This window comes from Tamandua tetradactyla, chromosome 21 (assembly GCF_023851605.1).
Source record: "Tamandua tetradactyla isolate mTamTet1 chromosome 21, mTamTet1.pri, whole genome shotgun sequence".
Taxonomy (NCBI): Eukaryota; Metazoa; Chordata; class Mammalia; order Pilosa; family Myrmecophagidae; genus Tamandua; species Tamandua tetradactyla.
In genome coordinates, this window is record NC_135347.1 from 616,343 (window position 1) to 637,515 (window position 21,173).

At 41.2% G+C, this 21,173-nt stretch overlaps 1 protein-coding gene across 17 annotated transcripts in view; it reads left to right on the forward strand.

Moving 5' to 3' along the window:
• The window catches only part of MARCHF3 (membrane associated ring-CH-type finger 3), a 169,822-nt gene that overhangs the window by 125,182 nt on the left and 23,467 nt on the right, over positions 1–21,173 (forward strand). For all 17 annotated transcript variants that reach the window (XM_077138756.1, XM_077138765.1, XM_077138772.1 and 14 more), the window contains 2 exons: positions 7,270–7,513; positions 10,695–10,899. In XM_077138756.1, the coding sequence (XP_076994871.1) occupies positions 7,326–7,513; positions 10,695–10,899 (393 nt within the window). In that variant the 5' untranslated portion in view covers positions 7,270–7,325. The remainder of the gene's footprint in view (positions 1–7,269; positions 7,514–10,694; positions 10,900–21,173) is intronic.

Genomic DNA, 21,173 nt, shown 5'->3' on the forward strand with positions numbered 1-21,173 from the left:
CATTGGTTTTCTTCATATGCAAATGGAAGGGAATTCAGCCAGATGTTTTACTGGGGCCTTGGGGGCCTGAAATCATGCAGGGAGATGCCCCCCAAGGCCCTGGCCACCTGTGCCTGGTGAAATGCAGACCCTGGACACTGCCTATAAACGACAAGGCTGCAGCCTCCTGTGGTATGGGGGAAAAGAAAGAGAAAATCCCCAAGGACCCCTGGCTTAAAATAAAAGAGCAACTGCCTTATTCTAGGGTTAGGGAATCTCAGGTTAAAGTTTAACACATCTGTGTGGCTAATCCTGGGTTATTTGTGTAGAGGAAAATGAAGTCCAACTTGGAAATGAATCCCAAATCAACTTCCGTTAACGCTAGACATTCACTGGGCTACCCATGGAAAATGTGAGCGAACTTCATGACAAATCGGGAACTTAGGGTCCTGAGAGTGCATTTAGCATGTTTGTAACTGAGGTGTCTTTCTTCTCTGTTATCAGATGTCCTAAGCCAGCCTGCCGTACCCTCCATGCCTTCCCTCAGGCATTCTGGAGAGGGAACTGTCTGGCAGGCACTGGGCACACTGAGTATCATCTAAAGACTATACTTTTTCATCTCTGATGGCCCATGCCTGTCTTGTTTATTCTATTTTGCCTGCTCCCCCCTGTTTTTTTAACTTTATGTTTAAACATTTCTAATGTGCTCAGATGTCCCCAAGCCCCCAGAACTTTGGGTGGGGGACCCAGGCCCAGATACCAAAGCCCATGGGCACAGCCCTGCTCCTCCCTTGCCCAGCAAGGCTCTGTGCTTGTGTGCAGTTGTTATTTAGAAGGGCAATTCAGCTGTCATCGTGTCTTTCAATACACGTGTGTTGTCGTGGAATTTTTAATTGCCATTTTCATCTGCATAATTAAATTAAATTAAAAAAATGGATAACCTCCAAAATCTGAATTTCATGAGTACTTCTTAAAGAGGAAAAAATATGAATAAATATGATAATTGTTACATGATTGGCTTCCAGCAAAACCAGAGATTTTTACCTGTCTGAAGAAAAAATAGTAGTAATGTTAAATGGATTTTAAAAAGATGAGTCTGATAATTATTGTGGCTGAGAATCAGAATTAATAACACAGATGGGAATTAATAACTCTGAACACAACTTTAAAATAGTACACTTGGAGTGTGTTATCGTAACTGTCTCTGGGCCCACCTTGTCTTGTGCTGGTCTAGTTTCTTTGGCGATTACATATTCCTCAAGGAAATGCCATTGCCCCCAAATCAAAATTGTCGTCACTGGACATAGGCCTTTCACCTGCTTACTGTGCTCTCTAAGTGCGACAATGCGCACAGAGCAGAAAATAATGAGACAATGAAAGGAGATGTATTTTTAAAAAATTCATTGGGCCAGCCAGTGTTTCACCCTGCAGACTCATCAAGCACATGATAGACATGTTTATAAAGACTTGCATGGTCACTTTATTTGGAATGACAAACTCTCTGCTCTAAATAATGAGGTCAGTGAAGCATTCAGAAAAGAAATGTATAATTTGGTAGCGTGGGTCGGTAAGCACAGCCCTGCCGCAGCTATTTAAGTTTAATGAAGCAGCTACTTTGCCACTACACATTCTTAGTGAATAGCCTCCTTGGTGGGTTTCTAAAAACTTAAATGTTGCAAGTAATCATGTCCCAGCCATCTCCTTGGAGAGCCTTTGTGTCCTGTTCTCAGAAGAAATATGCTGCTTTTACATGTTAATAGTTTTGAAATTAGTCATTTACTCCATTTTCATTGGAAAAGAAGGTCACTATGTGATTTCCTGCCTCCCCTCATTTTCCCTTAACATTCAGGATACTCTAAGTCAGTTCATCAGCCATGCAGGGCACTGACTAGTTTTAATGCGCCTGAAAAGCAAGGGAAATGTTCTGTCAAAGAGCATTCCTATTTGCAGAGAACGTTCTTAGAATTCAAAGTCAAAGTATCTAACTCCGAGGAGAAAGTTCCTGAACAGGCCCTGTTGCTAGTTCCCCCCATTTCAATTCACAGACTTGTATTGCCCAGGCACTGGTCTCATTAAATGAGGCTCCACTTCCTGAGTATGCAACCCCTCCTAGAAGGCTTAGGGACATTTTAGAGATCTTTTTGAAACAGATTCACTCATATAAAAGTAAAGTCAGGCTTCTGAATCCTAGAACAATCTTAGAATTGTTAATGAAGCAGAACTCTGTGGGAGTAGGGAAGCATGTATAGCCATTCCACAGTTCAGTTCTGTTGCTTCATTCCCCAAATTTCGGGCATCAGGTGGTTTCCCCTGAGTTACCAGGGGCATGTTTGGTAGTGGAGAGCTGCCAGATGGTCATGACTCTGCAGTCTCCAGAGAAAGCCTGGGGAACCCTAACTACTTGGTGGCCTGCACATTTCCTTTGCAGATATACAGTAGAATTTGAGGTGGCTGAATCATGCATCACCAAAATAGGAAAATGTTTGAGTGGATGAAAGAAATGAGTGATGACTTTGCTTCTTTGGTTTGCTTTGTTGGTCAACTCTGGTTGTGAATGTGACCCAAGCTCCTTCTAGGATATATTGGGACCTGAGGGGCCTTTTTGTTAAAATTTCTGGAATTGGGTGATAGGATTGAATCGGGAGGGCCAGTCTTCCTCCAGACTACCTCTCCAAGTGGGGTCTGCTCAGATCACTACCCAGGTAGCTCACTTGACCAGGATGTGTGTCAGCCAATGTACATGTTTGTGGGTATTTTTTATGCCTAGAGATGTCAAAATAAATTCCCCCTCCCCCCAAACAGCCTACTAGGCCTGCATCTAAGAGATTAAAGTTGACTCAACACTGGAAATATAGTTATACTTGTAGGCCTAAAGAGGGACTTGGGAGTGGCTTGTGTTTTATTTTCTTGCATATTTGTTATATGTTAGATTTGTTTGAATAATGGTCACTGCTGTATCTCAAACATTAGAGAACTATCTCATCATATATATATCCTTACTAAACCTTTTCATAGCTTTTTAGAGGATCTGAAGGAGGCAGGGCTAGGGAGAATGAGAAGCGGATTTGTAATAAAGAGGTTCCTCTGTTCTTCCCAGTCGAAAGAGATGGGTGGTACAGTGTCAGTGTTCAGGTGTGATACAAAACATACAGCATGGTATAGGCTGGCCAATCATGAGGGAAGACAGTTTTAAAAGCATTTCTAGACAGAAGGAGATGGAGCACAGGCTAACAGTAGGAATTAAGGTAATATAGTAATAAAACGCTGCTTTATCTGTGAATGACACTTTCCAATTTACAAAGCATGTTCACATGTATTTTCACGTTAGGCCTCACATTTACTCAGGTGGAGTAACACAAGAGGTATTAGTATTTTAATTTCAAATATGCAGGAAAAACAAGTCTGAGAAGCTAAGTGATTTATCCTGGTGAACAGTGAGTCTGCCTCTAAGGTTCGAGTGTTCTGCCTCTAAGAACAGAGCTTTTGCCCATATCTCCATGATCCTCAGGGAGGTTGGGGGACTGCTGAGGCAAGGAGGCTGCAGAGGTGTTGAACAAGGTTCACTTTCCTTCCCTTCTCCCACATTTTATCCATGCATCCTCTTGATGCAATCCATGTTCCCATGGAAATCACTTTCAGAGGAATCCTGTTTTAAAAAACGCAGCAAGGGTTACCTGAAGCATGGTTGAGTCTCCTGCTTTTGCAAAACCTGTACTCTATTCTTTGCAGGGGGTCACAGTTTAACAAAAAAGACTTTTTATGTTAACAGTTCTCTAATCAGGCTTTCATTTGTTTCTCAGCTCCTCCCGTTTTCGCTATCTCCCTTTCCTCCACCTGTTCCCACTCTTCCCACTGTGTGCAGCTGAATTTGGCCTGTACCAAATCATTTTTTATTCTCAGTCTGAGAAAGTAATTTATAAAGTGTTAAGCCTGCCAACAAAGGAACTATCCCATCAGTTTAATTTGAGATTTCAAATTTACACATACATCACTCTATCCAGCATTGTTGTGGTTTTTGTCCTGAAAAATCCCAAAGAGCAGAATTCCTGGGTAGATTAGGAAGCTTCTTTCCCACAAGAGCCGTGTGCTATTGGTAAGAAAGTTGCTGAATGGTACTTGAAATTTTGCAGAAAGACCAGTACTAGGCTGCAAACGGTCAGCTCTTTGTAGCATCCACAGCTACGGCCCATTGTTTTCCCAGGTGGCTCTGAAGGAGAAAGGCCATTTGTCACTGCCCCTGATGCAACATATGCACATCAGTTGTGCATACAGCCTTCAATACCAGCTCCTGGCCCATACCCAGATCTAGGCCTCTGGGCTTCCTTTTCCCTGAGATCAGTGGGCAGCGTCCTCCCGTCCATCCCTGCCAGGGTCAAGGATGCCCGTGCTCTTTGTAATGCCTCCCACCTTATTTGCAATTCAAAGCCTTTGGGGACTGTTGGACTCCAGAAATTAGCAACTGGACTGATTGCTGGCTTGTGAGATATGCCCAAGGCCAGTCTTAATATCTCAAGTTTCTTCTGATGTGCAGTGTTCGTGGACATGCTGGTGCATTCTTCAGTGAATGTTGGACTAGAGTATCATTTTAAGCATGTCCTAAATTGGGTGAGGTTTTTAAGGATCTTGGTGCAGGGTTCTGCAGAGACAGCCCAAGAGAAAGTGCCGAGGCTTGCTTGTAAGAGAAGAAAAGGCGGGAGCACCTATTTTTCCTTTACGCCAAACCCAGTGCCTGGCACCTGTTGTAAATGGAATAAACTGATACTGTGAATAAGATCTCTTTTGCCTTTGAGAAGAGTAGTGAAATGAAATATATCATCCAGAAGTGCAATTAAAGATATAAAATGAGTTTAAGGGAAATTCCACTCTGAGAATTTTAAGGGCGTTTTATTGCTGACCTATGTCATACAAAAAGAAGAGCTACTTCCTTTGATGAAGACTTAATCCAGGTTGCAAGTGGGAATGAAGCTGGGGACATAGGTACAGGAGTAACAGTCCCTTCACTAAAGGTAGCCAACTCCTGACAAACCTGGGTCCCTTTAACACCCTCTGCACTCTCTCCCCACCTCCTTCCAGTTCCATCAAGTGAAGGAAGGGAGCTTTGGGCCTTCTGGGTTGGAGTTATGCAAAACCCGAAAATAGACTCTCAGAGTGCACCCAGACATAATCATTCTATGTAGTAAGAAGGTCACTGTGTCTGCTTTTCCTGCCAACACACCGCTGGCTTTTAATCTATGGCTGCCTTGTGAAGCAAGAGAGCTGTGCCAGGAAGTTACACTTTGTGACTGTGAAGCATTAGGAGAATTTAAAATTATGTCAATAGGGTTTTATAAGGGCAAGCCAGAGCAGGGGCATTATATACAGTTTTAGAAGAGGATGGGCTTTGAACGTCCTTTTGTTCTGTAGCCCGAGAACTACCGTAACTCCATTTTGTTTTGTTTTGTTAAATTAAAAAGCTCTCTGACCCCATCTGCAAATCCGCTCCACCCTGCTCATTATGCCAAAAAAATAAGAAGGCATCCAGCCAAAAATTTACTGTGTTTATCCAAGTGGTGGGGTTTTGAGTGAGTTTATTCTCTTCTTTGTGCTTTTCTATATTTTGTATAATTATACACTTCTTGCTTTTACCATGAAAAAAGGGCACCAAATTGAATTTTAAAACAAAACTGTCTGTGTCCTTGAGTGTTGAGTACTTGCTGGTTGAGAATCCCCCCAAGCGTCCTGTCCATGGCACAGGAGGGCAGCCAAGTCAGGGCAAGCAAGTGGCAGGGGGTGGATGCTGGAACAAAGCCAACCAGATATCTCAGCAGCAAGGAGGGGATTATGGTCACATCAGTTGTCTCAGACAATCAAGCCTTCTTGATTTATGGTTATCAGGATGAAGAGTATCATCAGCTCAAGTACATCCAGAAACACTTGTTTCTTGTCCTGGGAATGTCTAGTTGATGTACCTGCTTGTCTTGTGCTAGAGGTTGGGAAGATCATATAAAATGTATTAAGTAGAGACAGCCCTATGAGAAATTCCCAAAATCCTGTTGGAATTAGGACCTGGACTACCAAAACTGGTTATTAACGTGAATTCAGTCCACCAGCCAGTTCTGCTTAGCCAAAGCCACTTCAGACTCATGAGCTCGAGGTGAGCAAGCTGGGCAGAAACAGCATGGATGGACTCTGAAACTATGTCATCTCACTTTGGGACACAGATAATTCCTCCTTCAAGTTTCTGTAAAGGCCTCTATTTCTTACGCATCACATGCAGACCTATTATTTAATGCAGTGGGATTCCTCACTCCTGTGGGTCTGAACAATTCGAACGTGAGGTCACAACCCAACCCGGCACTGCACAGATTGGGAGCAGAATTCTTTATGATTTATCTGATACACTATACACTGTGTGTCAGTGATGTGAGGCCCTTATTAAGAATAGATTCTTTTTTACAGGTAGTAGAGATGTTATTCATCAGTTTCTTGTATTCTTCTGTGTTTCCCTGTGCTGATGCATGTGCCCCTGGATTTTTGGTGGAACACAAATGAACAAATGAAAATCCATGGCAATATATTTATTTTAATGAATATCCAGTAGAAAAAATGTAAGAAGCTCATCCAACTTGTCATTTCATATATAATTTTGTTTCAGAAAAAAGCTAAAATAGGTTAAGTTTGTAAAAGGAAGCTAATTTTCAAACATATTAAGCAGATTATTGTATTATAGGACATAGACATGGCAAAGTTAGAAAGGTGATATATTAATTTAATGACTAATATGTGGTAAATATTGTCCTAGAAGGTACTATGTGGCCAAATTCTTTTTCATTTCTTTTCCTTCTTTATTTTTAAATTTCAGTATCTCAGAATGAAGCTGCATGGGGGAATAAATTGCTTACAAGGAAAAATAATTGCAGACAGTTTTAGTAGTGATTCTAGTAACTTTTAGGGAGTGTCAACAGAGACTTACTGCTGCTCTGGCACAGAGCAGGGAAAACTGCTTATCTTCTTTACGGATCCAGGCTTCAGAGCCATCATTCCCTCCCCTCCCGGAGAGCAGGGATTCTAAATGTTGATATACTCTGACATGTCTTGTTCATAACCACTTCTTCTATTTCTTGTGGGCTTTGTGTGTGTGTGTGTGTGTGTGTGTGTGTGTACATATTAAGTGGTAACAAGATAACGTGTCATGCCTAAGCTACCCCTGTTATTTATATTCAATAATGACACGATAATGTTGGTGGCCTGTAATTCTCCATTTCCTATTAACTATCCTGCCCAAGTAAACTGTTTTCTGATCTCTCTTAGATGGAAATCCTGTATGAATGTGGAAGCCATTAGCAGAGTAATTGCTGTCTGTTGCCATGACAACCAGCCGCTGTAGTCACCTGCCCGAAGTCCTGCCAGACTGTACCAGCTCGGCTGCTCCCGTGGTGAAGGCCGTGGGGGACTGTGGTGGCCTCGTGAATGGGCAGCCACAGTATGTCATGCAAGTTTCAGCCAAGGACGGGCAGCTGCTGTCAACAGTAGTGCGGACTCTCGCCACCCAGAGGTAGTACTGCAATTAGAGTGAACAAATCCGTAATTGATCCAGAGAACGCACTATCAGATGGAGAAATGCTAAAGGGGATGTAATTAGTGCTCAGGTCTTTGTGTCAGGTGAGAGGAGGTGCTGGGTGGGAAAAAAATAATAATTTCACAAATTCTGTCATCACTGTTTCCATAGCAATAGAGTAGAAAGCTAAAACTCATGTTGTCTAGTTTTCTTCTTCAAGTCACACCTGCAGAGAGCCAGGCAGGGAAGGATCCCACAAGAGGTGATGTTGCTTGCTTTACCATGGTAATTTTAACATTACTTTGGTAACTACGTTCTAACAAGGTAGCTGGTTGTTAAAATAGAAGGAAGGCACCCAAATGAAAGGAAGGCACCCGGATTCAGATGACTGAGCCACAGTGATCTGAGTTGTAGTCAGAACTTTTGAAGGGACATTCCTGGTATGCATACTAATCAGCACTACCTGATGGGAAGCTTGGCCCAGGACTGCTTCCTGAGAAGCCTATTCTGTCACGTCTGTACTTGGGGCCTCTTCTGTTGTCCTCCCCTTCACTCCACAGGGGCCCCCATTCCTGATCCCCCAACCCCACCCCACCCGTGAACAAGTGCTATTGTTAAAACTTCTGCAGCTTATCTTTTCTGGGTGCTGAACCAAAGCGATGGAGAAGGCTACTTTTCCAGGCTGAGACTTTGTCCCTAGGGGGCAACTCTTGTGCGGCTGTGGAATTGAGAGCCAAAGCTCTTCTTGCTACAGGCTTCCAGGCTTTTGGTGCTTCTTGGCTCCTCCAGTTTTCTTTCAGAATGGGCAGTGGGACTTTTAACAACGTGAATGTATACTGTCCACATTGGACGTACCCCCTGGTGTCAGCACTGAACCTTCTGACCCTGGAACTTTGGGTCAGTCACTCACTTGACTGCTTGTCTCAGTGTGAGTGACTCAGTCAGTCCTTCTACTACACATAGAGCCCACAGATCCATACATGTGCCTACAGCAGGGCTGCTGGTAGCACCACAGCATTTTGTGGCACCACAGTATTTTCTACCACCCCCAGCCAGAGTAGGACAAGGTGGTGTTCCTCGGGCATGCAGTCACACACCCATGCATGTCACAGACATTGCCCATACACCTTCTATGTTAAATCTGTGTGGCTATTGCAAAGGAGAGAAATAGAAATTTTGTGATATATATTTCTCTACCTCTTGGATAATTTGTAAAACTTGGTTAGAATTCAGAACCCAAAAGGAGGGTGAACATCGCTACTCTTCTGTGAACTGAAGCTGAGTAACTGGATGTGTGTCATTCACCCTGCAGCCCTCAGCCACCTCGTGCATTTAGGATGAACAGACTGCCTAGTTGAAATGACTGAGACCTGTAAGCCAATACTGGTTTGTCTGTTTGTCAGGCATTTTTCCGTGCTGTCATACCATTCAGTAATATAAATGTAAATTTCAGAAAATCTCAGAGTTCTGTATGCATATGGCTCAATGAGAATGAAGATGGCAAGGAATAATGAGGGGAAAAGTTGACTCTAAACATTGTTTTTCCTGCCTCTGAGTATAAAAGGCTCTTTTGGGCAGTTGGGTGGGAAGTGGGGTGGGGATCCTTTCCTCTTTTAATGTGCCTTTGGGCTTCATATGTTCCCATGTTTATTCTCAGAAAGGCCTCTGGGAAGCAGCAGGGTTTCCCATTCCTGTTTCCGTTTAACCCAAAGGTGGTGTTAAAGAGTGATGGCAAAGACCTGGGAGGGCAGGTAAAGAGAGTGGTTCTGTGGTTGACATATAATGATGACATGTTTTAAAATCTAAAGCCAAGTGTAGAAGAGCATGAACAATGTAAAAAGACATTGATCAGAAAGGGATGGGTCCTCTCACAGAATCCAGCATCCGTCCAAAATTGAGGCAATCTTAGGTTCATCCGTCTGTTCGCCATTGATTTCTATGCTGAGGGCATTTGATTTTCTGCAAGCAAAAAATAACTAGCATTGACTGAGTATTTACTCTGTTCCTGTCCCTGTTCTAAGCTTCCAATATGGACTATCTTTTCTAATCCTCACAGTTACCATATAAGGAAGGTACTGTTCTTGTTCCCAGTTTATAGATGAAGAGGGTAAAATAGAGAGTGATGAAGTTACTTGCACAAACTTATCCAGCCAGTACACAGAAGAGTTGGAGTTGGCGCTCAAACAGCTGGAGTCTGGAGCCCGTACCAGGAATCACTAGACTCCACTACCTTCATGAAATGTACAGAAGTGGTTTTTCCAAATTAGAGGCAGAACTCTACACTGGGCCCACCTCAAGGAGGTACTCATTACTCACTTTGAGTTTCATCTCTTTGGCATTCTGAGAACCTACTAGGAAAGCTCAAAGGGCCACGCTCTGCCTCAGACTGCAGTTATGTGTGGGCTGGAGGTTAACTTCCCTCCTCTTATCTTCCCACCATACTGAAAGAAGAAATGAAAGGAACTTCTACTGAAGTGTCCTAACCTAGAGCAAAAGATACCATTTGTCGTTAAAATAAATTTAGATTGAAATGGTAGTGATCAGTGAAAGGGAGGGGTAAGGGGTATGGTATGTATGAATTTTTTTCTGTTGTCTTTTTATTTCTTTTTCTGAATTGATGCAAATGTTGTAAGAAATAATCATGATGATGAATATGCAACTATGTGATGATATTGTGAATTACTGATTATATGTGTAGAATGGAATGATCATATATTAAGAATGTTTGTGTTTGTTTTTTTTTAAAGTTTAAAAATTAATAAAAAATATACCATTTGTCTAGAAACTACAATTGGTATCATTTCAAAAAAATTTCTGTTCTTAATGGTGTGGGATGGTTTTTAATGTTTGATTGTTAGTTTACCTAACTTGCTCAAGACAAAAATAATCTGTAGTTCATTTTCACTTACTTTCTACTCCAGGCCACACCCAGCTGCTTTGATATCAGCCACCCCCTGCTTCTTTATGTGGGCAAAAGTAGATGGCATGAGTGCCCTTGAGTTTCCCAGACCACAGCACTGGCCCCCACTGCTGAGTGCAAGTATCAATTTAAGGGATTTTAAAATAGGTATCTAATCTGGGTAGCTTCCACTGGAGAGACCAAAGGACACAGAGCTTGCGGGCCATCACATGGTGGTTTCCAGCCTGTGACCAGCAGGTACCCTTCCTTCTCTTGTAGCCCCTTCAATGACCGGCCGATGTGCAGGATCTGCCACGAGGGAAGCAGCCAAGAGGACTTGCTCTCTCCATGTGAATGTACGGGGACCTTAGGGACAATTCATCGGAGCTGCCTGGAGCACTGGCTGTCGTCCTCAAACACCAGCTACTGTGAACTCTGCCACTTCAGGTTTGCAGTCGAGCGCAAACCCCGGCCATTAGTGGAGGTCAGTCAGAGGGGCATGTCCTCAAAACTTAGCTCTAATGAGCAAATGATGTCTGCTTTTATGTCCAGGGTCACAAAGCCTGTGCAGCTTCACTGCAGCACAGTAATGGCTGTGTGTGTGCGTGGGGGGGGGCGGGGAGTGAGTGAGAGAGAGAGAGAGAGAAAGAGAGAGAGAAGGGAAGAGAACTGGAGCGAGACAGCAGGCTTCACTCAGGAGCCAGCAGAAGAAGGGTGACCTCCATTATAATAAAGACAAGAAAGTAGAAGAAATCGGTGTAAGGAGAAAGAGGAAGTTTAGAGACTTGATCTTCATTTTTCAGTCCTTATAAAATTGTGGGAGCAGATCAAACACTTTCTCTTTCGACACCATCTGCCTGACTTGAAGCATCAGATAAAGTGGGCATTTGGGTTGCGTATTCTGAGAGGACATGAAAAAATACAGCTGCATAGGGTAATGGATATTAGACCCAGACTTCCTGGGTTTGAGTCCCACTCCACTACTTACAGTTCTGTGGACTTGGGAAAGTTATTTCACCCCTTGGAATTATTATGAGAATTAAATCAATTAATATTTATAAAGCACTTAGAAGAGTACCTGGCACAAAGGCATGTTTAAGTATATATATACTGGGAAATTATACACAAACTTATTTTGAGCTAATAACCCAAGATTAGAATTGCTTTTCATAAAAGCTAGTGCTGTCAACCCAGCCTTTAAAGTAGCAGAGCATTGCCATTCATGTTTTTAGAGGCACAGGATTCTTCTTTAGACCCAGAATCTGGTCTCAAATTAGCTGGAGGAATTGGGAAACATCACTGGACTATTTTTGCCCTCTTCCTCAACCCCAACTCCTGCTAATCATTTAAAGATTGGATATTGACAACAGTAAATATTCTAAAATATTTTGAAACAGAGCTAGCTAAAAGGGGGCAAGACACTGGGCTTGCAATATAGACCTGCTGTTAACCTTTGCCTTATTTCTGCAGCTAACCCAGTGAAACCCTGGAATTAAAATTAGAGCTAGAAACAAAGAAGCCCTTCTCAGAAACCATCTATGTGAGCAGTGTGTTACTACATAGGCATTTGTAAAGGCTCGTCAGAGTTCTGTATACATATTCTCTTGGTTTTGTCCTTGAAAACTTAATCAGAATCTGTAATGGGGGCCTGTTTTAGCTATTGACTGACTTGCCAAAAGGCACAAAATTTATTTGACTTGGCCCAATAGACTCTATGCTTTTCTTAAGACTATGGATCAAGTGTCTCTTATCCATCTTACCGCTTGACAGCCACTTTCAGAAATTCTTATTTGTAGAGTGCCCATTGGGGATTTGGCTCTATGTCAGATTCACTGGGAGTTAACATTTCAGAACTTCTCTGTGGAAGGGGATATATATTGATTTAGATTAAATAATAAACAAAGGAGATGACTTCTCCTGCCCAACAGCAAAAGTAAAAAGAAGCCTGTTTCTCCTTTCCAGAAAACCTTTTGCAGTGTCCCTGGGTTGATATTGTAGCCTCTCTAGGAAGTTGGTTTCCCAGAGTAAGGAAACCTTGCTTTTAAGTGGGTTCCATCCAACGTTCTTCTTTACTAGTATTTTACCCGTAAAGACTTTTACTTTTGCTTGGTAAAAATCCCATTGTATGTGTGTATAATAAACAGCAAAGGATGGTGTGTGCATGACTATATGCATGTATGTGTGCACCTCTTAGTTTTTCCCAGAAAACATGTATGTGTCAAATGTGTCAACAGTGAGCCCTTTCGATCTCAGAGAGAGAAATATATACCCCCACATAGAGGTATCTTCAGAGTTTCCTATGTCAGGCCACAGACAGACTGGACTCCAGGATCTTGGGAAACTGTCATTAAACGAGGAAGCAAGGCAAATGACCTTGAGAATGTGTGAGGTGCTGTCCACGATTTAGGGCCTCACCTACAAAAACTTCTCCCAAACGGTCACCAGTGGTGAAATTTTCATTGCCCAAATGGAATGTGACATTTTTCAGAGTTAATGATGATTGAACAAGTTGAAAGTGAAAGACAAACCTCCTCAAGTTGGGGGAGACTGGCCGTTTGATCATCCCATGGCAAAATGAACTTGCTGTTTGACCACAAGCAATAAAAAGAAGTTGTCTTTGGCTTCTCAGCTGGAGGACAAATGAGAACCAGGTGCAGGCAGATTGTTAAACTAATTACATATTACTAATTGACCTTTCCCCCTCTTCCAAAGGGCCGGTTTATTCATAGAGAGCATTTGTTTCTCTAGTTTTTATACAAGCTAATGTTTTTAATATTTTTTAATACAAGCTAAAACGTATTAAAAACGTATCTTTTTTTTTTTCAGTAAAAGCAAAACTTCACCTATTCGGGTTAAGCATAAGATTGTTACTTTATTTCTCACTTTTATTCTTTTAATTACTTTAATCATTAGTTTATTTACCAGTTGGATCTGCCTTCTCATTAAAGCAAGAAAATTCCATAACATTTAATGCCAAAGTCGATGTGACAATAACAGCTCCTATTGCTAAACAAAGTGGTTAAAAAGTCATTTATAGATTTGTTTGTCAGCATCCAACATTAACGGAATTACTTTATCACCTGAGACCTCCATTTTTCATTAAATTCTTCTTTGTCCCTCATTCAAGGTAACCTTCATCCTCCTTTATTGCTCCTAAGATACTTTCTTTTCTGAACTCTCTACAGCCAGAAGTTGGATGTTCCTTTTCACTGGTCAGGATCCCAGGCTTGTGTTATATACACAGGTTGCTACTATAAAGTCTTTCCCACTCTCCAAGGGTGAGTTTCTACTCATTAAGGCCAAATCAGTGGGCTGGGTTTTATCAGCATCTCCAAACTGGATGTTACATTCCCATTTTGCCACGGACAATATGTGCTGCTTTGCCCAGTTTCTCTGCGTGGCAGTATGGAGGAGGGAGAACTAGGAGCTCCCTGTGACATCTTTTCGTTTCTATAAACCTTACATTCTGGTGCAAAAAAAAATACACTGTGCACTTAAGATGGACACATTATATTTTATGTCATTTATACCTCAAAAGTTGATTTTATGTATTTGTGTCTGTATGTGTAGATGTCTGTGTGTATCCATCTACTTACTCATCTATCTACATGGCCAAACTAAATCTTTTAGTTTCTTTTGTTAAGTACATTGCCAATTTTAAACTCTAAAGATTTTTTGGTGCTAAGTAAGCCAAATAATAAGAGCAAGTTCTCAACTTACATTGAGATCATCTAGATTTTTCAGATGGAGGTGAATTTCCTCTATGGTCCAGCTAATATAAATCTCATAAAGTCTGTGACCAATCATATAAAGCTTGAAAGGAAAGCATTCACATGATACATTGCAAAAAAAGAAGAGCAGAAATAACACAACTGCATTTCTTACCTCCATAGCTATATATTTTGTGTTGATGATGGAAAATGTATCTAGTGGTTATTTGTAAGATAAATTGTCTCCAAGAACAATAACCCAGTAGAACATAGAAAATAGATATCCACTAACCATAAAAGGATTCGTTTTATGTCCTCCTTCCTGCTCTCCCCTTTCTTGCTCATTTTTAGTTTCCTCATTTCTTTCTGTAAATTGAGCTCTGATAACCTTTTTTTTTCAAACCAAGGGTAAAATACAGTAAAGCAATAAAAATACCATGATTTGTTCCCAAAAATGAGTGCCTTAACTTCAGACTATTGCCATTATTACATTTCTGACTGGCCAGTTTGCCAAGGAAACCCATTATTTCACCATGTGCAAATCGAGTGCTTGCAACACCAGTTTCTAAGGATGGGAGTATTTGCCACTAGAGTTTCCTAGGACATGTGACAATAAAACCTGCCCTTCCCAGAAAACTCATGAAGTAATAGATCAGCTCGACAATGTTGTGATCAAAATGAAACAGCCAGGAAATAGTAGACGTCTAGAGGAAAAGCTTCCTAGGATCTGATCTTCCTCAGATCAGGAAGACATGGTGATTTTTCACAGGGGGAGTGATTAGGTTTCCGTATTTCTATTTCTTTTACACAGACCCAGCTGAATAATAATTGTATGAACAGTTTAAAAGCCATTCCCTATGAGTCAGAGGTTTAGCTAAATTGAAACTAACTGTGTTTCACACATATCAGTTACCCAAAATAATGGAATGTAAAGTGAGGGAGATGAGGATTAAGAATTTCTTCCAGTTTTTTTATTTATGAATCTTTTTTTAAGTCTTTGGAGAAAAATGGTTTTAAAGTGTGCCCTGGATTCGTGTAGTTTCTAGCTACACAGCAGGGAGGAGAGTTGAACTATTGTTGAAAAACCACTTTGTAACTTTGCACTTGCTTTCTAATAAATCAAGACTTCACTTAAGTCCTCTTAATGTATATATATGAGCTTTAAGTGGGGACATGGCTGGACTTCTATTGTAGTGAGTTTTATTTTGCTTTGGTTTTTAATATGTTAAAGTAAAAATATGAGCTTTTTGTTTCAGAGTATTTCTTTTCATTAGCAACCCTGTGTAGCATTGAGGCAATTAAGAAATTATACCCATGGGGATAGAAATTCATTCAAGGAGATTCACAGTCCTGAGTACCACATTCCTTTCCTTGTAGGAAGGCAATCAAGCTCCTCTCTTCATTCTAATCCATGAACACAGCCAGTGATTAGGTGGTAAGATCATAATCACAGCATGTGATAGACAATCAATAAACATCTGTTGATTAAATAAATGAATGAATGAATGAAGAACCTCCCCTCACCCAACCTCAGTTGCAAGCCACATATTATATTTTTGGCTGATGGGTATAAATCAAAGAAAATGACCTCTTTCCTTGTACTCCAAGGCTGATAACAGTTGGACAGGGCTTACATTGCTCAAACTGGCTTGAGCCATATAACTAATACAAGTTATGTTTTTGACAGTCCTGACTCCTTACCAAGTCATCATCGTTAGCCAGGTGGCTGGAGCTCCTCATACACACTGTAACCAGGGAGAAGCCAACTGGGCACTTTAGGCACCTGGCAGGGAGATATTGGCCTGGGTTGCAGAAGTATGCTTAAGGGTGAGAGGGATCAGGCCAAATCAGAAAAACTCAGATTCAGCTCATGTGTCCAGCTTTTAGGAAGCCAAGCACTGTGCATATGAGCACTCCATCTTCAGCATTACCTTGGGGTATAAAGTTCACATTACCCCATTAGTAGTGGAGGAAACAGATTCACAGTGGTTATGTTAGATGTTCAAACTCCCTTAACCAGTGAGGAGTCTGACTCGGTAATCGAGCTTCTCTCTTCCACTCCATGCTGTGTCCTGGAGGGACAAAATGGAAGAGAACGCCGTATCCCAGCACCTGTGAAATGGAATGCATTGGGGTTTGGTTAAATCCACCAGGATGTCTCACTTCTCACTCTTCCATCCACTGCTGACTGCTGCCACCTGAGTTCAAGGGAAGGTGGGCAGGTTCTCCCTGCTCCATCAGTCCAGGACTTGGTCCCTCCTTTCAGGCTGGTTCTACCAAAGGCAACTCTCGCTCCAGGTGAGGCCCCAACCTCACAAAGCAGAATAAGAGTTGTAGCATGAGAACAGAGGAAATGCAACTTACCAGAAGCGAGAGTATGTTGAGGGACATTGTGTGTGTTTTATGGATAATGGAATGAAGGCCTTCTCACTGAGTGAAATCTATGCTTTTCCAAGCAGGGCTTAATGTCACTGCTGTTCTATAACTGAGTGTAACCAATAGAGCGGGTGGCAGCAAGCCTTGGATTCCTCTCCTGAACACCCATTTCCTGCAGTGAAAACTTGAACAAGTCACTTCTCCTCTTTGTGCATCAGTTTCCTCATCAGAGAAATAAAGCAGGGATCACAAACTGGCAACTCCATCACACACAGATAAGGTTTATATGATCAACAGTTTTTTTAAGGAGTTTGAGTACCTTTAGGTGGAACATGCCTCGTCCAGTTCTCCCACCCTGCCTTTTGCTTACACCTACCCAGCCCTCTTTACTTTCTCACATTACCAAGGTTGGGTGATTTCTTCCACCTTTAAAAGACTTCTCTAATACTATGTGCATTTCTCTATACGAGCATCTCTCTTTCAGAGTATTATAGATTGAGCCTAATGAACCCCCTCCTATAAATTTACAGATTATAAGTAAACTGAAATAGCTTATCAAAATCACAGAGTAACTGAACTGCTAAGAGACAATATACTGGCATGGATAGTGGTGAGAACAGTGATTATAATATCTCGTGTCTGTAGTATACCTTAGTGTTGGCAAAACAATGCCCCTGACTTTTGATGGCCGCTGAGCTGAACTTCCATCAGACCATTCTGCCTTATGGGAGGGTATGTGCGCCATCCTTTGTGCCAGAAGTTTAGTTGACATGCCAGAACCCCAGCACTCCTTGATCCTACAGTTGTTCAGGCTTGAATTTTTCTTTTGGTTTTGATGGCTAATTTGGCATTTGCTCCGCTACTTAAAGTTTAGTTACAAAGACACTGTTTTAAGGTATCTATTAAATTCACAGCTTGCTTCATTAAAGATCACTTCATTAAAAAAAGCAAGGCAACCAAAGTGTTCACCCGGCCATGTCAGATGGAAGTGAGTTACATGCTTGGTGTCCCTGTTTTCAGCCCATTCACAGCTGGTAGAGAATTAATTTGGAGGGGAAATCCAGTGCCATGCATAAAAAGAATTACATGACCAGATTCTGTTTTTTAAATTGTCCTGATGTTTGCAGTGAACTTGAGTTGAAATTCAAATTAGAATTCATGTTCTCAAGAGGACCTTTTCCGGTCATAGTAGCTGCCTCCTTCCTCTCCCCATTTGAGGACCTGTAGGAGTGGAGACACAAGTGTTTCAGACTTTTTTATTTTATTTATTTGATGTTTGACAATATAGAGCAGGATAAAGAATAATATGCCAAACAGCTATGTATCCACCACCCAGAATTAACAAACGTTAGCCTTTTGTGAATGACATAACTGTTTGGGTTTGCTAAAGCTGCCAGAATACAATATACCAGAAATGGGTTGGCAAAGGGGATTTATTAAGTTACAAGTTTACAGTTCTAAGGTCATGAAAATGACCAAATTAAGGCACCAACAAGAGGATACCTTCTCAGAGGAAAGGCAGCTGGCACCCAGGACATCTGCCAGCTGGTAAAGCATGTGGCTGGCATCTGAGGTCCTTGCTCCTGGTTGCTTTCAACTTTGGAGTCCAATGGCTTTCTCTCCAAGTGTCTGTGGGCCCTCACCTAGCTTCTTCAGCACAAACTCTGGATTTCATCTCTTAGCTTCCCTTGGCTCGCTCCAGGTTCTGGTATTTCTGAGTGTCCTTGCTTAGCACTCAAGGTATTTTCTATCTGGCTCCTCTCAACCATGAGTGACCTTTCTTAAAGGACTCTGTAAATGGATTGAGACCCACCTTGATCAGGCAGGGTCACATCTCCATGGAAATAATCTAATTAAAAGTCCACACCCTCAGGTATTCTCAAATATAAGAGAAAATTCAGCAAAATTTTCCTTAAGCTCAGTAAATAAAATGAAACAGGTAATTCTGAAAGAAACCCAGATCATTTGAGCTAATTCCAAATGTAAGAACAAATAGTATAAGAAATGTTAGCAGCCAAAGATTTTACTATTTTGAAAGGCAAACAATTGGGAATTACTATATGGAAGTTAGGGCTGGTGGTGGTGGAGATGACAGTGTCCCTGGGCAGCTGGGAGGAGAGCTTTGTAAAGGGGAACTCGAGGGAGAAACAGTGAAATGTCAATACAACTGGTAATCATCTTTCTCCAAAGTCCTGCTGAAATAACAAGGCAGTTAGCTCTCAGGAACTGCCCTGTATGGGGTGCACAGCAGCTAGTTGAACTGAAGGGTGACATAAATTGCAGAAGCCTTGGTACAGATTTCAAAAGCACAGCTATAGGATATGCATAAAACTCCATGCTGAGGGCTCTGGCAGCCCTCCACTTGCCTTTTCAGTTTTAGATATCAACAACTGCCTTTTAACTCCAAAGAAAGAATACACATTTTAAAACAAATAATGGTGTGAAATATTGTTAGCAATACATGGTTATAGTTAAGCCTCGCATATGGTCAATTGTATTCGAATGAGCAAAGAAAAAAAGTGTCTTCAGTTAGGAAATGAGAACTCGGTGGCCCCACATGAACTGAATAACAACCCTGCTATACCCATATATGCTAAAAGCTTCATTTTCCCCAAATAGACAAATCTTACCATGACACTCCAATCCACTGGCATGAATTTATTTTGAGTGCATTTGTTTTTATCTTCTAGATGTTTTTTTCTTCTTAAATTGTGTTCACCTATTTCATTGTTCACCCTAGAAAAAGGGAAATATTACATATTTAATATTACATTTTATATTATTGTCTTATTTCGGTGTCTCAGGTACTGCTACCCATTTTGCAGAAAAGGAAGCCGAGTTCAGAGACATTCTCACTTTTCAGAGAGCTTAAAGAACTTCAGGCCACAGAGCTAAAAATAAGTGGAGAAGGCAGAAGAATCTGCAGGTCTCCGTGGCTCCCAAGTCCTTGCTCTGTTCCCCACAGTGGGGCTGACTTTCAGTCCAAACTCACATGCATGTGCACATGCAGAGCTGAGGGTCGAGGGCTGATTTACCAAGACCCAACCTGCCCAAGGGATTATATGTGCTTCCAGAGGGGAAGGGTGAAAAAAAAAATGAGGATCCAAGCCACGATTTCCTCTTGATGTTGAGTTTGTCTATTAAATCCTGAGCTATGCCAAGTTGAGTGCTGGGATGGAATCATGGCGCTTCTCTCTGCCTCTCTGTTTTCTCTGGTCTATCTGAGAAACAACATTTGGGCTACACCACCCTATCAAAAGCTAGAAAGTCATTCTTAGCCCCCAAGGAACTTTAGACATTCTTTCTTTTTCTTCTCGTCTGGTTACTTGTTCTCCCCATTGGAGTATTCATTTTACTAAGTCATTATGTCACCAGTTTCCAGTGAGATTTCTCCCCAGGGAGAGATGTTACTAGAAAGCTTGGCCAACTCAAAATTAAAAGCCCTTTTCCTCCTTCACAAACGATTGTGAAATTTAATCACTCACAATATAGTTATACACATTTGTGAGGTAAATTTCTTTAAAGACTGTCATCTAGATAATTCAGATTGGTAGAACTTGTTTTGCCAGCCATGAAGGAAAATACTGGTTTTTTGCCTCAACTCTTCACTTCACTGTTTGACAGGTGTAGCAGACTTGAGGAAATATAAGAAGAGACCCCTGTTGGGGCTTCTGACTTTGCTCTCCTCCTCCATTTTCTCACCAAACCTTTCTATGCTGTGTCTTATCACTGCCTATCATTCTTGATGAGATAGGAACCACGAGAGATTGTTTGGGATAAAATTATTTGTTTGCAATCCATTATTACAGAGTTAGAGGGCTGCATTTACAGTGTGATGGATATATGAAAAGAAAGATATGTTTGTGTTTGTATAACACAAAAGAGAAAAATAAGATAGCTTTTGAAGACTTTAGTTTAGAATTCCGAAAAACAAATTTAATTCTTAGGTGTACCTCTTAGGAAAATATGTAAAGGTGTTTGTAAAGATTAAGGTCAAATTTAAAAAGGAAACAAATATTTTCTACCATTATTTTATCACTGCTTCACCTCCAGTGATGCTATTAGAAACAGAAGGTTGAAATAAATAGTGAGGTTCAAAATCTTTTAGGGTACTGAGGGAAAATTGACAATATGAAACGCTGGCAAGTAGGAGCAGCATGAAAGTCGTAAAATGGAACTTACAGGCATCAAGGACCTATATCTGGGAAGAACCAGTAAATGCAGGAATTGGGAGATGAAGGGAAAATGTTGTAGACCTTCTTAACCATTTGCTTACTTCTGTAGACTTGCTCTTTACAGTACAGCTGCTGGATGATGCGGGGGGTGGAAGAATAGAGTGGCGGTTATTTTTCTAAACACTGGCTCATCTGCTTAAAATAAAGGACTTTAATATTGAAACCAAGAAGTTATTCGTTCATCAATATACACACACAAAAAAATTACACACATTTTCAGGTGTTTGTAGGACATACCTGATATCTGTATATCTGAAAAATAACCCAGTTAGATGAGTATATGGCAAAGCAAAAGGAGATATCTACAACAGGGAATTTAAACAAGATGGAGGATCATATAGGGGAATCTACAGTACTCTTCAAATTTTTATTTTAGCCAAGGCTTTCTTTTAGCAGCTTTATTATGATATAATTCACATACCACACCCTTATTAATT